The following is a 17,081-nucleotide window of genomic DNA, read 5'->3' on the forward strand; positions in this document are numbered from 1 at the left end:
GAGGTGTGGATAGTGACCTGTGGTCGCACACAGGCTTCTTGGTGGCTGCAGCAGCAGCCTTAGCGTCTCATGTCTGTCTCTGGGGTCCGTGCTGATAGCCCGTCTCTGGAGCTCGTTTAGGTGGTTCTCTGATTCCCCTCTCCTCGCACACCATGAAACAATGGTCTCTTGCCTCTTAGGCAGGTCCAGACTTTTCCCCCAACTCCCTCCCGGCTAGGTGTGGTGCACTAGCCCCCTTTAGGCTGTGTTCACGCACCCAACCCCAGTCCTCTCCCTGGGGTCTGACCTCCGAAGCTGGAGCCTCAGGTCCCAGCCCCCGCCCGCCCCGGCGGGTGAGCAGACAAGCCTCTAGGGCTGGTGAGTGCTGGTCGGCACCGATCCTCTGTGCAGGAATCCCTCCGCTTTGCCCTCTGCACCCCCATTGCTGCACTCTCCTCCGTGGTTCCGAAGCTTCCCCCCCGCCACCCCCCCACCCCCGTCTCTGCCAGTGAAGGGGCTTCCTAGTGTGTAGAAATTTTTCCTCCTTCACAGCTCCCTCCCAGAGGTGCAGGTCCTGTCCCTATTCTTTTGTCTCTCTTTTTTCTTTTGCCCTACCCAGGTACGTGGGGAGTTTCTTGCCTTTTGGGAGGTCTGAGGTCTTCTGCCAGTGTTCAGTAGGTGCTCTGTAGGAGATGTTCCATATGTAGATGTATTTCTGATGTGTTTGTGGGGAGGAAGGTGATCTCCACGTCCTACTCCTCCACTATCTTTATTTCATTCTTTTTTATGACAGAGTAGTATTCCATTGTATATATGTACCACATCCTTTTTATCTGTTCATCTGTCGATGGATATTTAGGTTGTTTCCATGTCTTGGCTAATGTGAATAATGCTGCTATGAACATAGGGGTGCATGTATCTTTTCTTTTTTCTTTGCGGTACGTGGGCCTCTCACTGTTGTGGCCTCTCCCGTTGCGGAGCACAGGCTCTGGATGCACAGGCTCAGCGGCCATGGCTCACGGGCCCAGCTGCTCCGCGGCATGTGGGATCTTCCTGGACCAGGGCACGAACCCATGTCCCCTGCATCGGCAGGTGGATTCTTAACCACCGCACCACCAGGGAAGCCCATCTTTTCGAATTATAGTTTTGTCTGGATATATGCCCAGGAGTGGGATTGCTGGATCACATGGCAACTCTATTTTTAGTTTTTTAAGAAACCTCCGCACTGTTTTCCATAGTGGCTGCACCAACTTACATTCCCACCAACAGTGTAGGAGGGTTCCCTTTCTCCACACCTTCTCCAGCATTTATTTGTAGACTTAATGATGGTCATTCTGATCAGTGTGAGGTGGTACCTCATTGTAGTTTTGATTTGCATTTCTCTAATAATTAGCGATGTTGAGCATATTTTCATGTGCTTGTGGGCCATCTCTGTGTCTTCTTTGGAGAAATGTTTATTTAGGCCTTCTGCCCATTTTTCAATTGGGTTGGTTTTTTGTTTTGTTTTGTTTTTTGTTTTTTTGAGGTTACTGAGTTGTATGAGCTGTTTGTATGTTTTGTAAATTAAGCCCTTGTCGGTTGCATCAAAAAAATACTTTCAATATGTATGCACATGGGTTACAATAAAATGTTTAACAATATCTACAAAATGGCTACTAACGAATCAGAACTGACATTGGCCGTGGAGCTAGGGCAGGACCCTAAAGACCTGTTGGTATGTTGGACATTAACTCTTTAGTTGATGGATAATGGGCAGGTGATTGGTGTTTGGGAGAGGCTGCAACATCTGGGGGAACCAAGGGGAGAACATTTGGAAGGGTAGTGGCTATTTGTTTATTGGTACAGAAGTCGTTTAATATTTTAATAACTGATACAGCTTTTTTGGTGGGTAGCAGCTTTATAATAGCCAAAGGACCTAAGAAAAATAACAAACAGAAATTTTGAATAGGTTAAATTATAAAAAATGAAATATAATTTACATAAACAGATTACAAAACATTAAACTTCATTGGTAATTAAATAAGTACAGATACTTAGTAAAAATAATACTTTTCACTTATCTAACTGGCAAGTATTTTGTCTCATAAGTGACAGAATATATAGTCAAGGGAAAAAGGTAAAGAAAAGGCATTCCTAAGCCTGCTGATAGAAGTATAAACAGGTACAACCTTTCTGAAGGACATTTTCTTAATATTTGTCAAAAACATTTAAAATGTTAGTCTGACTGAATGGTTCTGGTAGTGTTAGGTTAAATTAGATCAATTCTTCCAGTGAGAATAACTAAAAGATCTAGATTTAAAATTTATTTTTCAAGCATAAAAGGGTATGAAGAGATAGTATGGAATTACCAGACTAAAGGTGAAGGAGAAATGGGAATCGAAATACGGATCTTTTCTGCCCTGAGGGAATTTGCTGATTGGCAAAAATCAGAGTGTTTGTCTTGATAGACTTGCAGTGCAAAGGAAACAGAAAGCAAAACCCAGAAGCTGTACACTACAGGAGGTCTAAGAGGGGAACCTCCTCCACAAGATACTGGGACTCCAAAGCCCTTGAGTATTTAATGCTTGTGTTCAAATTGCCTGGATCAGTGAATCTCAAATCCTTGAACTTGGGTTAAAATAATTCTGGATTGGCAGTGCCTCCAGATGCTTGGCAGAAGGAGATACAGGCCCTCTCTTGAGTAAGATACTTTTATCATAGGCCTAAATAATTTCTATAAATAAATTTTCAAATACGACGTTCAGCACATTCACATATTTCGCAGAATATGAGAATGTATTATCTTCTCAAAGATAATCAGGTACACCAGGAAACCAGATGAAATGAACAAGAGTCAACAAACAACAAAAACGGACCCATGAAGACTTTAAATACTGGAATTATGAGGTGTGCACTATAAAACAATTATTATGGTGATGTTTAAAGACATGAAAGACCCGTTTCCAGTTCTCTGTAGAGAATGGGAAACTACAGAAAGTAAACAGCAAGTTTGAATTTGAAAAAGGAACCAAATTATTCTGATTTAAAATATTTTAAGTATTGTTTTATTTTAAATAAAATTTATAAATATAGGATATTTTGTAAATAAAAATAAATTTCATGAGTAAAATTTATAAATTTTACACAAGATTTTAAATGTAGATTAGACATGCATTTAAGATTTAATGAACCTGAAGATACATCAAGGGAAATGATCCAGAATGCAGCCTGGAGAGGGAGGGGGAAAGAGGGGTAAAAGACACAGAAGATATAGTGAGAATGTCTAATATGGGTTTAGTCACATTTCTAGAAAGAAAGGAAAGAGAATGAGATGAAGCAATTATTTGAAGAGTTAACTGCTGAGGAATTTCCAAATTGACGGAAGACTTCAAGTCATTGATTTTAAGGTGTCTTGTGAACAGAAAGCATGATAAATGAAAAGAAAACCATACCCAAGCACATTGAAATAAAACGTCTGAAAACCAAAGACAAAGAACAAATATTAAAAGCAGCCAGAGAAACAGATAAATTACTTTCAAAAGAGCAACAATATACTGACAGCTGACTTTTCACAAGTAAAAAATGGAAAACAGAAGACAGTGGAATGTTATTTTCAATGTGCTAAAAGAAAATAATTACCAACCTAGAACTCTATAGGTGGATAAAGACACACTGGAGCTAAGATATTTTGCTCCTAACAAATCTACAGTGGAGGAAATTTTAAAGCACGTACTTCAGGCAGGAGAAAAATGATCCCACGTGGGAAGTCTGAGATACAAGAAAGAGCCCAGAAAGTGGAAAACTTGTGGGTAACTCTAAGGAATATTATCTGTGAAAAACAATAATAATGATGTCTTGTAGATTTTTTAAAATACAAAATTAAAGTACACAACAATAGTAGCATATGTCAGGAAAGGGTAAATGCATTTAAAGTGTTCTAACTTCCTTAATATTATAAAAATAAACTGATAAATTAAAAATTTGTGATGTAATTTTTAAATTATCAATAAGAGGATATAAGCAAAGAGTATAATTTTGAATTAGTAGAGGGGGGAATTTGATACATAAAAATCAGAAATCAATCTGAAAGGTAAAAAAAGCAAAAGAAATGTAACAGATCAGACAAATGGAAAACTCTTTTGAAGATGGTAGATTTCATTTCAAATATGGAAGCAATTACACAAATGTAAAAGAACTAAATCCTCCAATTAAAAGTTAAAGATTATCTGACTGGTTTAAAAAATCCAGCTACTGTTAACTGGAGACTCATTTAAAACATGATGATAAAGAAAGGTTGAAATTAAAAGAAAAATTCATACCTTGTAAATGCCAATCAAATGATAGTTGATGCATCTAGAGGAAAACATCAGACGAAACAGACTTTAGTCAGAAAGCATTACTACAGATAAAGAGGGATACTTTATACTGATGGGACATTCGATTAATGTTGGGTCTTCGTTGCTGCACGCGAGCTTTCTCTAGTTGCGGCGAGCAGGGGCTACTCTTTGTTGTGGTGCATAGGCTTCTCATTGCGGTGGCTTCTCTTGTTGCGGAGCACGGGCTCTACGTGCGCGGTCTTCAGTAGTTGTGGCTCGCGGGCTGTAGAGCGCAGGCTCAGTAGTGGTGGTGAATGGGCTTAGTTGTCCTGCTGCATGTGGGCTCTTCCTGGACCAGGGCTCAAACCGGTGTCCCCTGCATTGGCAGGCGGATTCTTAACCACTGTGCCACCAGGGAAGTCCCGATAATGCTTTTAATTTATACATACCTATGACAGTCTCAAACTGTATAGAGCAAAAATTGAGAGACTACAAAGAGAAATAACATAATTTACCATATATATGTGGGAGGAGGCATATATTAATACTTGGTATGTACAACTGCAAAATACATATACATTCTTTTCAAGCATATGAATGGAATTTATTTAATCTAAAATATAGATAAAGATTGATAAGGCTTTTTTCCCCCTAGCCAAGTAGGCAACAGTCATTATCATTTCAGAATGTTTACTGAGACACATAACACATTATTCTGTGTAGCAAAAAGCTGGTTAGATAATCAGTCTCTACCCATATGAGTTTACAAGCAACATCAAGTGCATAAATACCAATAGTGAGCATGAGTAAGAGCCAGTGCAGTTGAGGATTTTAGTTCATCTCATTCAATTTAATTCTCATTCTGTGATGTAGGTATTGTTATATCTAATTTAAAAATTATTGAGAGAGAGATGAAGTAAATTTTCTAAGATCACCTCTTCAGTAAATGACAGTGTTAGAATTCAAATCTGCTCATTTTATGAGCAATGAACCACCTCCAGAAAATACTTACTTTTTTCAGACTGGAAGTAAGGAGGTAGGTATTCTTATAGAAGAATCTCTATAAAATTACGAAGATGAAACCTTTGTGCAGCCTTGACAAAGGTTTTAGTGTCTACAGTATAGGAGAGTTATATACTGAGCCAAAGAAGTGGCTAAAAGAGTTTGATGAGAGAAATACCTTAGAAGACAGAGATGGTGCTATCATGTTCCCTGAGTAACAGAAATTAAAATACCTTTCCATTGTAACACCTGACGCCATTGAAAATCCTTTTCTTCTAGCTCAAGCTCACTCTTTTCCAATTGCTTACAGTTTCTGAAGTGAATCCCAGTTTCAACAGGCAGTCTTTCATGACCAACTGAAAGTCAAGTTATAATTTCTACTTCAGTGTTTAGAATGTGTCAGCTATCTAGTTCACTGCTTAACATGGGGAGAAAAGCACTCATAGAGACTGTATAATAATATAGTTCATCAATCAATTATGTAAATACTGTGCTCTTGTGCCCATGTGACAACAGTTCAAAATATTTGAATAAGTGAGGCCACATCATCTTCTGTCAACTACTTTTTTAATTTTAACTTTTCAATTTAATTTAATTTTTATTTATTTATCTTTCATCGAAGTATAGTTGACTTACAATTTTGTGTTAGTTTCAGGTGAACAGCAAAGTGATTCAGTTATACATACATGTATATCTATTTTTTTCAGATTCTTTTCCCTTATAGGTTGTTACAAAATATTAAGTATAGTTCCCTGTGCTATACAGTAGGTCCTTGTTGGTTATCTATTTTATATGTAGTAGTGTGTATGTGTTAATCCCAAACTCCTAATTTATCCCTCCTCTCCCCTTTCCCCTTTGGTAACCATAAGTTTGTTTTCTATGTCTGTGGGTCTATTTCTGTTTTGTATATAAGTTCATTTGTATAATTTTTTTTAGGTTTCCACATATAAGCAATATTATATGATATTTGTGTTTGTCTGACTTACTTCACTCTGTATGATAATCTCTAGATCCATCCATGTTGCTGCAAATGGAATTATTTCATTCTTTTTTTTATGGCTGAGTATTATTCCATTGTATATATGTGCCACATCTTTATCCACTCCTCTGTCGATGGACATTTAGGTTGCTTCCATGTCCTGGCTACTGTAAATAGTGCTGCTATGAACATTGGGGTGCATGTGTCTTTTCAAATATCAACTACTTTAATATTCTCCTGGCTGAACTCCCTACCTCAGGTCTCATCCCACTCTCCTAACCTTCTCCACATCTTCACCGTAACCCCAGAGCCTTACAACAACACAGCCATTAGAGTTATCTTTCCAAAACAAAGGTTTGATTATATCATTTCAATGCTCTAGAAAAAAAGTCAGTGGCTTTCTCTGAATAATACCCACACTCAATTTAGTGTGGTATATACAGTGTTCTTTGCAATCTGGCCCCGACTTATCTTTCCAGTCTCAACTCCTCCACTTTGCGCCACATCCCTTACCACAAGGGACATCAGGCCGATGGCCCACTTGTAGAGAATACTGTGCTGTTGTGCCCATGTGACAACAAACGGGGACCACAGAGCTTAAGGAACCTATCCAAGTCATACAGGCATAGTAAGGACTCAAACTGAGGCCTGACTCCAAATCATGGGCTTAATCTAGTAAACTACGCTTCTTCCGTCTTGTGTATGTTTTGTGAATCTTGTTTCTTTTACTTTTTAAAAATTTTTTCATTTTCATTTATTTATTTATTTATTTTTGACTGCGTTGGGTCTTCATTGCCGTGCATGGGCTTTCTCTAGTTGCGGCGAGCGGGGGCTACTCTTTGTGGCAGTGCGTGGACTTCTCATTGCAGTGCCTTCTCTTGTTGCGGAGCACAGGCCCTAGAGCGTGCAGGCTTCAGTAGTTGTGGCACGTGGGCTCAGTAGTTGTGGCTCATGGGCTCTAGAGCGCAGGCTCAGTAGTTGTGGTGCACAGGCTCAGTAGCTGTGGCGCATGGGCTTAGTTGCCTTGCGGCATGTGGGATCTTCCCGGACCAGGGATCGAACCCATGTCCCCTGCATTGGCAGGTGGATTCTTAACCATTGTGCCATCAGGGAAGTCTCATGAATCTTGTTTCAATAAAACAAAATTAATTTTGAGCATACTAAATGCCATGCACAATCAGTGCCATCTTGCATCGTTATTGGGTATAAAGTATCAGCTGGTCACACAAATTATTCTGTTATTTCTGTAGAATTTATAGTTGCCATTAGTATCAATAGTTTTCCTTCATATCAGACACTTTAATAATAATGATAATACCTTCCATTCATTTAGGGCTCAGTGTGTGCAATACATTGTGTTAAGCCTTTAAAATACATAATAATATTTAATGATCAAAGCATTCTTTGAGATAATTGTTACCATTCCCATTTTGTGATGAGGAAACTAAGGCTGCAAAATGCTAAGTAAGGTGCTTGAGATGAAACAGCTAGTAGTGGAGCTGGAACTGAACATAATACCATCTCACTTTATAGCCTGTGCCCTTGACGACTACACTATGCCGTCTCCCCATAAAGCTCCCATGTTAAACTTCTCAATAACCTGGATCCTACCCTCCATGCCCTATGCCTGAGACTCCTTGTTTTCCACACAGGCAGTCTTATCTTGCAAGTCTTGTCTTTCCATCTAAGTAGCTGGAAATCTTCTTTCTGCTCCCATTCTCCTAGTTTCTTGGGTACTGGACAGCTTAAGATAGAAACTCTGGTTATGAGCTGGGATTTATTTTCCTTGTAGGGAAGGGCTTCAGAGGGAGGGAATGGGAGTGATCTAAGCCATGGGTCAGGTGGCTGAAGTGGGGAGAAAAGATCTTCCAAGGGTATAACAATTCAAGGAAGACCTTTCTATTCCTCTCATTTTTTCTGCACCAAGATTCCCAAATATCTAGAATCTGGGGCTCTTCATGACTTTGCCTTCCCTCCTCTGTGCTCAAGCTGGGCTCTAGGTTTGTAGGTTGCAGTGATAAAAAAAAGAGATGCTTTTTAAAAATCCAGTGGCTCACTATTTTAGTCATCAATTCATTTATGGATATGCCAGGCATTGTTCTAGATACTGGATATACAGCTGTGAACAAAACAAAGACTCTTTGTCTTCATGGACCTTACAGCTTACCGGGGGACAACAGACAATTAACAAATAAACAAATACATCTATAATGTGGTGACAGATAGTGATAAGTTCTATCAAGAGAAAGCAAGGTGAGCGAAAGGATAGGAAATGATGAAGGGTACTGGTGGGTGTGGGGCTGCCATTTCAGTTAAGGTGGTCTGGGAAGATCCTTCTGAGGTGGACTTCTTCGAATAAAGACCCGAATGAAGTGAAGGGACAACTCGTGAGCATATCTGAAGAACGAACATTCTGGTAGCATGAATGGCCTTGAGGTGGAAGGGTACATGTCATGTTTGAGGAAAATAAGGAGATCAATGTGTATGGAACAAAATGAGGAAGAGAAGGGTGGGAGATGTGGTTTAAGAATAGCAGGGCCCAGTCAGAGTTTTGGACTTTATTCCAAATATGGTAGGGAGTCATCTGAAGATTTTGAGCAAAAGAGTGAAGTGATCAGGTTTATATTGTAATGGGATCCATCTTGCTGCTGAATGAGGAATACATTACAGAGGGGGAGGAGTGGAAGCAGAGAGACTGAATAGAGTATAGTGGGAGGGAATCTGAGAAGTCTTCAAACTCAGGAAATGCTTGAGGGTAGAGCTGCCAAGAATTGCTCATGGATTGAATATGGAGTGTTTGTATTTTTTTTTTAAAGATTCTTTTGATGTGGGCCATTTTTAAAGTTTTTATTGAACTTGTTACAGTATTGCTTCTGTTTTATGTTTTGGTTTTTGGCCTCAAGGTATGTGGGATCTTAGCTCCCTAACCAGGGATCGAACCTGCACCCCCTGCATTGGAAGGCGAAGTCTTAACCACTGGACCACCAGGGAAGTCCCTGGAATGTTTGGCTTGAGTCAGAAGTTTCTGGGATTTGGTTTAGGCAGCTAATTGAATGGAGATGCCATTTACCAAGATGAGGATTAGGTTTAGAAGAACTCAAGAGCTTTACATCAGATGTATGAGAGGCCGTTTGACTTCCAAGTTCTTGGGGGAGAAGGGGCCCCTAGTAGGTGCCACTTCAGTTATGCCACTGGTTTTTACCTTGTACAGGGGCATGTCTATGTTGAGGTGAGGGAGCAGGGAAATAGAAGAAATAAAGTTCCTTCTGAGTAATCATCTGATATTCAAGTGACTAGAAAGTAGGTCAGTTATCTGAGCTTGTCTTACATACACTGTGATTTCAGCGCAAGAAGTCTCTCTCTACAGAAAATTTCCTGATTGCTATTATCTCAAAATTCTTGAATTTAAATCAAAGTAATTTATTCCATAATTAGAAATAGGAAACTTAAAATGCAAATAGCTTGAGAGAGAATTCAGTGTTTATGAGTTTTTGTCAAAGTATAACAGAGCAGATGAAGGTCCTGAGCACTAAAAAAAAAAAAAGTGTTATTGTCAGGAGAAAGGATGTAGATAAAGAAGCAAAGATTTCACAATCTTGCCAGGGACTGCCGTACTTATCATAATTTCTAAGTGGGAAAATGGAGAAAGCGGTGTTCATATCTTGAAGGATTATCTGGGTTTACAGCTAAGTGGAGAGTATCCATCTAAATTCTTTCTCTCCCCTTTTAGCCCTTTTTCTACCTTTGATTTAACCCTTAATCTCTTCCCCAAAGTGTTATTCAACTGGAAGGCCTGTGGCATGATAGAGGCTTTTCATCTCCATTCTAGGGCCTGAAGTTCTGGAGAATGCTACTTAACTGTGCAATTCCCATTGATGTCCCTCTGTCATTGAGGGACACCACATTTAACACCAGAAAGGATTTAAGGCAGTTTGTACATTACTTTTTCCCTTGATTATCATAGTGCTATGTGTTTATTGCAAAAAAAAACAAAAAACAAAAAAACAAAATTTTTTAAAATAACAAAAGAATAAAATCCCTACTAACTAGAAGCAAGTCCAACAACATTCTGGCATATTTCCTTCCAGGGTTTTATTCATTTTGTATTTTCATACTCGAGCTATTTATTATACATGTGACTTTGCATCTTGCTGTTCTTGCTTAACATTAAGACATACATATTTGTCAGAGTCACTGCGTTTCTATGGCTGTGTAACCATCTGTAGTATAGCTGCACCACGATTTACTCAAGGTAGTTTCTGATTATGTACAATTACAAAGAACACAGTGATAAACAGCTTTGCGCGCAAATCTTTTCCCTTCTTTTGGATGATTTACTAAAAGAGGAGTTGGTGAATTAAAGGGTATACCTATTTTTTAAAGCTTCTGCTATTCATTGCTACACTGATTTCCAGAAAGGTTGTTATCAAGTTACACTTCTGGGGAAGTGAGGGAGGCCTATTAGAACTATTGGATCTGCAGAAAATATTTGATAGCGATTCTTCTTTTTAAAATAATAATGCTTTTTAAAATTTTGAATACAAGAAGAGAAATGGCTGTGCATTGTTATATGCTAATCATTATTTGCTCTGTTTCATAGTGGTAACATCATACTAACTCAATATTAGATAAGTATTAGCCTACAGGGTAGCCAACACAAATGTTACAGAGTATGGAGAATAGCAGATGCCTGTGTGCAGTGAAACTCAGGAAACTCTCCTTTCATGGAGGTCGGATAGTCACTGGATATTGAGGGAATGAGGTGATGAGGAGAGGAAAGATCAGAGGAGGCATTCTGGGAAGGGGATGGAGTGGGAAGGAGGTGGCCATTTCCCTCAGAGGAGGGGGAGTTGCAGCGACAGTATGGCAGCGCCCCGACGGTCTGCCCTTCCTCAGGAAGGAATGAAGCAGAGCTGGTAGGAGGGCGGACCCTTTGGCAACCGGGGTGATATCAATGTCCTTTGGGTCAACCAGAGATTTCAGGGTACATTTCTGTAAAATGATGGGCAGGAATAAAAACAGCTCGGTGCAGGCCAGACCCTCTCCTACACAAATCTGTTTTCCTGAAAATAAAGATACTCCTTGAACACTGTGTTTCTGAACTGTCACAGAAAGAATACAGAGCAGTTATTTGATTTTATTGAATAGCTGTACAGATGGAAAACAGGATGTCTGGAAGCCAGGATGGCTGGAAGGACTCACGGATAGATGGATGGACACACTTGCTATCCATTTAATAACTAGCACCATTCATTCAAAAAATATTTATTGAATATCAGCTGTATGCCGATTACTTCATTAAGTATTCTCACTTTATAACTGCTCTTTTGACTTTTTAAGTTTCCATGATTTTTTTTTTCCCCTAGGAAACAGACCCACACTCTCAGAAAGGGGAAGGACTGAGGGGAGGAGACTCATTTATCTGTGTTTCCTTTTCTCTCTCTGGCAGAAAGTTTAGGCAAAGATACTTTCCCTCATGCAATTTCAAAAGCAAATGTCACTCCCTCCGTTTAAAACTTTAACTGACTCTCTGTGCCTGTCCTATATAATAAAGTCCAAATTACATGACCTAGTCCTTTACATTCTTTTCACAGTCTGATATGCCATGATTTTGCCTTCCACTCTTTTTTGTTGTGTGTGTGAAAATTTTTATTGTGGTAAAATATTATATATATATATATATATATATATATATACACACACATAACAAAAATGCTCATTTAAACAATTTTAAGTGTGCATTTCAGTGGCATTAATTGCATTCACAGTGTTGTCCATCTCTCACCACTATTGATTAATAGAACTTTTTCCATCACTCCAGAAAGAAATTCTGTAACCATTTTAAGCTATAAGTTCCATTCCCCCAGCCCCTGACCATCAATAATAATCTACTTTCTATTTCTATGAATTTGCCTATTCTAGATATTTCATATAAGTAAAATCTTATAATATTTGTCTTTTTGTGTCTGGCTCATTTCACTTAGTATCATGTTTTCAAGTCACCCATGTTGTAGTATGTATCAGTACTTCATTTCTTTTTGTGGCTGAATAATATTCTGTTATCTGTATGTACTACACTTTGTTTATTGCATTTATCTGTTGGTGGACACTGTGTTGTTTCCATCTTGGGCTATTGTGGAGAATGTTACAGTGGATATTGGTGTTGCCGGTGTGTGATTCAGTCCCTGTTTTCAATTCTTCTGTGTATACACCTGGAAGCACAAATGCTGAGTCATATGGTTGACTGCAATTCTCACAGAGTACTAGGCACCCAAGGAAAAGCCCCTCTTGAAAAGGGGTTATCTTAAAGTATTAAAATTCTTATATCAGATTTTCCAAACCACACAATATCTGGGTCATTAGGAGAAAGAGGAAAGGAGAAACATTGAGAAGAAGTTGAGTTAGAAGTCATACATAAACTGACATGTCAGAAATGATCAATTTGGGAAACTAAGTTTACCTACACTACTAAATGACTCAAATATTTTAAATAGTGATTCAGAATATTAATTTTAATTATGAAGTGTCAGGTTTATTTACTTTCTTTAATTTTGTATGATTTCATCCTGTTTAATAGGAAACATCATAATGATGGTGTTTTTCAAACTGTGGGACCTAATCCCCATTAGTGAGTTATGAAATAAATTTGTTTGCTATGACTAGCATTTAAAAAAGAAAGAAAATAGAATTGAGTAGAACATACAAAACTGCATTGCACCTAGTTAAGGGTAAACATTATTTTGTGAAACACTTGTTTCAGTTACGTGTGTGTTCTGTAAAATATTTCTTATTATGGGATGTGATCAGAAAAAAAATTGTTTGAAGACACCAGTATAATGGAAAGTCTGGGCTTCGGAATTAGCTAGAACTTGGTTTGAATCTGGGCTCTGGGTGACTTCTGCCAGTTACACGACTTCTCTTACAGCTCAATCCTCTCATTAAAAAAGGAGAGTAATAATATCTACTTCTGTTTTGTGTTTGCGAAAAGATCAGATTACTTAAGTAGAGTGCATAAAATATAGCCAGTATTAACAAATATATAATTACTTCCAAATCTTCCCTCAAATAATGCTCTCTATGTAAAAATACTTCATTCACTAGAAGGAAGACAATATGTGTTATTGATGACTGGATCTGTTATGCCATAGTCTACTCTGAAAACACATTGCTCAATCTGTTTCTGCAGTTTGGCTTAGGAAGGAGGCTTGAACACATAGTTCTTTCCCCTTCCTATTCTCAGATTGTACTTTTCTATACCATGGATTTTTGGCATTTTGTTAAACATCTGTCATATATTTTCTAATTATTTCATAGTTCTCAGCTAGTATTACAGACTTTCAAATCTCTTCTAGTGCTTAAAACAGTGCTGGATGAAATTTTTTGAGCTTTTAAAGGTCCATAGCACACCTTTTGCAAAATATCTCTTATCCAAGGGGAAGCAGATGTAATCCTGATTCCACCAGTATTTCTCACTCAATCTACTCCATGCTAAACAGGTCAGTTAGGCACTGTCATGTCTCTGGGTAGTACAAGTGGAAGGTGTGAACAGAAAAACCACTTGATCTGAGGACAGTCGAAAATGAGATCCCATTTTCCCCTCCCCACTCCTATTCCCAATCGGGGAGGAGGCATTTATAAGCTCTGAGGACCAGGGCCCAGAAACCTGCTGGCGTCCTGAGCTGCAGAGGCTTTCCAGCACGCACGATCTCCCGCACTTAGAGTCCTTCTTCCCAGATGGATTCTCATAGTATCACAGACGCGCGCAGTCTCGATCGATACTGGATGGCAGACGTACTCCCACCGTCAAGTGTAGGCACGGGGCGGTGGATTTAGCCGCCCTGCCGCTCTGTCGCAGCTTCTCATCAGCTCCATACGAGCATAGGACGTTAACCCGTTCCCCGGCTGACACCCAACCGGTCGCCTCCCCGTCGCCCTTCATCTCAGCTCTGCCACCGTAGAGCCGGGGCTTTTCCGTCCGACTCCCACGCGCGGTGGGCTGCAGGGTCCCGGGCCCGCAAGGAGGGCGCTGAGAGGTGGCCTCTCCGCCCGGCACCCCAGACGGCCCCTGGAGGCCGCTGAGGCACGGAGTGCTGAGCTTCCTCACACTCCGCACCTTACCTTCGGGCGTCTTCGCCTGGTGGGCGGCAGGGAGGAGGCGGCTGCAGGCAGCAGCTAAGCCGGGCGCCGGGGCCCGCGCCTCCGCCGCCCGCCTCCGGGCCCCCCGCGAGCCCAGCTCCGAGAAAGCCCCACACCCCGCGGCCGCTCCCACTCCTGATTGGCTGGTCCGGCCGAAGGCGACCCTGCGGTCCCTCGGCCCGCGTCTCAGCTATAAAGGCGGCGGACACATGCCTGCGGCGGCGAAGCTCGGGCAGCAGCGGTGCTCGCCCGCTATCAGACCCTGCGGCGCCCCGGTTACTCCTTGCCCCCGAGCGCTCCGACTCCACCATGCCTCGGGGCTTCCTGGTAAAGCGAACAAAACGGACAGGTGGCTCGTACCGAATGCGCCTAGCAGAGCGGGTCTTCCCCCTGCTGGGGCCCCAGGGGGCGCCGCCCTTCCCCGAGGAGGCTTCCAGTGCCCCTCAGCCCGGTGCGGAGAGGGCGGGACCCCCAACTCCGGAGGAGGAAGCGGCCCGCGAGCTGTCGGGGTCGTCCTGTAGGGAGGCTGGGGTGAGCCCAGCGGTGGGCGGGAGGGAAGGCGCGGAGTGGAGGGCGGATGGCCGGGAGGGTCCCGGGCCCAGCCCCAGCCCCACGAAGCCGGCGGGCGCGGAGCTGCGCCGGGCGTTCTTGGAGCGCTGCCTCAGCTCGCCCGTCTCCGCTGAGTCCTTCCCCGGGGGCACCGCCACCGTGGCCGCTTTCTCCTGCTCGGTGGCGCCAACAGCAGCACCGACCTCGCGGGAGCAGTTCCTGCTGCCGCTCCGGGCACCGTTCCCAGACCCCGCGCTCCATCCGGACCCCGCGCCTCTCTCGGCCTCCCTGCACGGCCTGAAGCGGGCCACCGGCGGCGAGCGCTGCGCCAAGGCACCTCCGGGCTGCACGTCTGGGCCCGCGGCCGCCGGAGTCAAGAAGCCAAAAGCCATGAGGAAATTGAGCTTCACCGATGAAGTCACCACGTCCCCTGTGCTGGGCCTGAAGATCAAGGAGGAGGAGCCCGGAGCGCCGTCCCGGGGCCTGGGGGGCAGCCGCACGCCGCTGGGGGAGTTCATCTGCCAGCTGTGCAAGGAGCAGTACGCAGACCCCTTCGCGCTGGCTCAGCACCGCTGCTCCCGCATCGTGCGCGTCGAGTACCGCTGTCCCGAGTGCGACAAGGTCTTCAGCTGCCCTGCGAACCTTGCCTCTCATCGCCGCTGGCACAAGCCGCGTCCCGCAGCGGCCAATGCCGCCACAGTCTCCTCAGCCGACGGGAAGCTGCCGCCTTCGTCGACCTCGTCCTCCCCGGATTCCGGGGCTGTTGCATCTTTCCTGGCGGAGGGGAAGGAAAACAACCGGGCAGAGAGAACTGCGGATCAGCACCCGCAGGCCGGGGACAGCTCCGGGGCGGAGCAGCACCGGGACAGCGCCCCATCACAAGGCCTCCAGGTGTTGTCCCACCCCGAGCCTTCGCTGCCTCAGGCCCCTTATACGGCGGGGGTGTTGGGGCGCCGGGTGCCTGAGCCGGGCGGGGTCAGTGCTGCCGGGGGACCCGAGATCTTCGTGTGCCCATATTGCCACAAAAAGTTCCGTCGCCAAGCCTATCTGCGCAAGCACCTGGCCACTCACGAGGCAGGCTCGGCCCGCGCGCTTGCCCCGGGCTTTGGCTCCGAGCGCGCCGCCCCACTCGCCTTCGCTTGCCCGCTGTGCGGGGCGCACTTCCCGTCGGCAGACATCAGGGACAAGCACCGGCTGTGGCATGCGGTCCGCGAGGAGCTGCTCCTGCCCGCTCTGGCCGGGGCGCCTCCCGCAGCACCGGGCCCAGGAGGGGCGTCCGACGGGAGTGCTCAGCAAATTTTCTCATGCAAGCACTGCCCGTCCACTTTTTTTAGCTCCCCAGGCCTGACCCGGCACATCAATAAGTGCCACCCCTCAGAAAGTCGGCAGGTACTGCTGCTGCAGATGCCATTGCGGCCGGGCTGTTGAGGGCGAAAGACAAAGAGGATTGAGGGTGGCCTTGGAGCAAACAGATCATGAGAATTTCTGTGGGGCTTTCTTCAGCTTGCAAGTTTACCCTTTTTCCTTCCTTTATTTTCTCTCCTAAAACTCCCAGTAGTCAATGTGCTGCCAGAGGAGCGGGCAGCGAAATGTAAAATCCCTCTCTAGAGCAGGTATGTATATGGTATAACCGTTCTCGGTCAAGAATGATCAGCTTTAAATCCCTTCTCACTTTCCCCACGAAAATAGGATTCCCCTGCTCCCACCAAACTCTGGAGACCCCAATGAATCCTATATGACTTGTAATTCCTATGGAAAGTCGCAGTGAATGCGTGCATGTCTCTATCTACAAAGGATTCTAGCTACCAAAAGTGGTAGTTTTTTTTTTTTTTTTTTTCTCTTCTTCCTCTTGTCATCGCAGGCGCCTGTGTAGTTTCTGTCTCAATAGGGTCAGATATCTTGCATTGTATATTCTGTGAATTAAAAGTTATGTGATTGGTGCCAAACTTACGTCGGGTGGGTGGGAAATACAAGACCTGTGTCTGTGGGCAGGAAATGTTAAGATGTTTGCGCGCTTTTGGGTGATACGAGAAATCTCCTTGTAAACTTTCCTTTTCTCAATTATTAAGTCCACTCTTAAGCTAGTGTTTGGAGGTGGGGAATAGCACCTCTTTACTGGAAGGAGTTGAGACACCCCCCAA

At 43.2% G+C, this 17,081-nt stretch overlaps 1 protein-coding gene across 1 annotated transcript; it reads left to right on the forward strand.

Moving 5' to 3' along the window:
• The first annotated feature begins 14,615 nt into the window (after positions 1-14,615).
• On the forward strand, positions 14,616-16,393 carry INSM2 (INSM transcriptional repressor 2). Its single transcript, XM_027111743.1, has one exon. It carries the CDS (start codon positions 14,701-14,703, stop codon positions 16,366-16,368), a length of 1,668 nt encoding a protein of 555 aa, XP_026967544.1. The 5' UTR covers positions 14,616-14,700; the 3' UTR covers positions 16,369-16,393.
• The last annotated feature ends 688 nt before the right edge of the window (positions 16,394-17,081 follow it).

This window comes from Aethalodelphis obliquidens, unplaced genomic scaffold (assembly GCF_003676395.1).
Source record: "Aethalodelphis obliquidens isolate GAN/ISIS:26980383/991018 unplaced genomic scaffold, ASM367639v1 scaffold10, whole genome shotgun sequence".
NCBI classification, from domain to species: Eukaryota; Metazoa; Chordata; class Mammalia; order Artiodactyla; family Delphinidae; genus Aethalodelphis; species Aethalodelphis obliquidens.

Coding starts and splice junctions, on each gene's coding strand:
- INSM2 (XM_027111743.1), top strand. CDS start 14,701: ATGCCTCGGGGCTTCCTGGTAAAGCGAACAAAACGGACAGGTGGCTCG.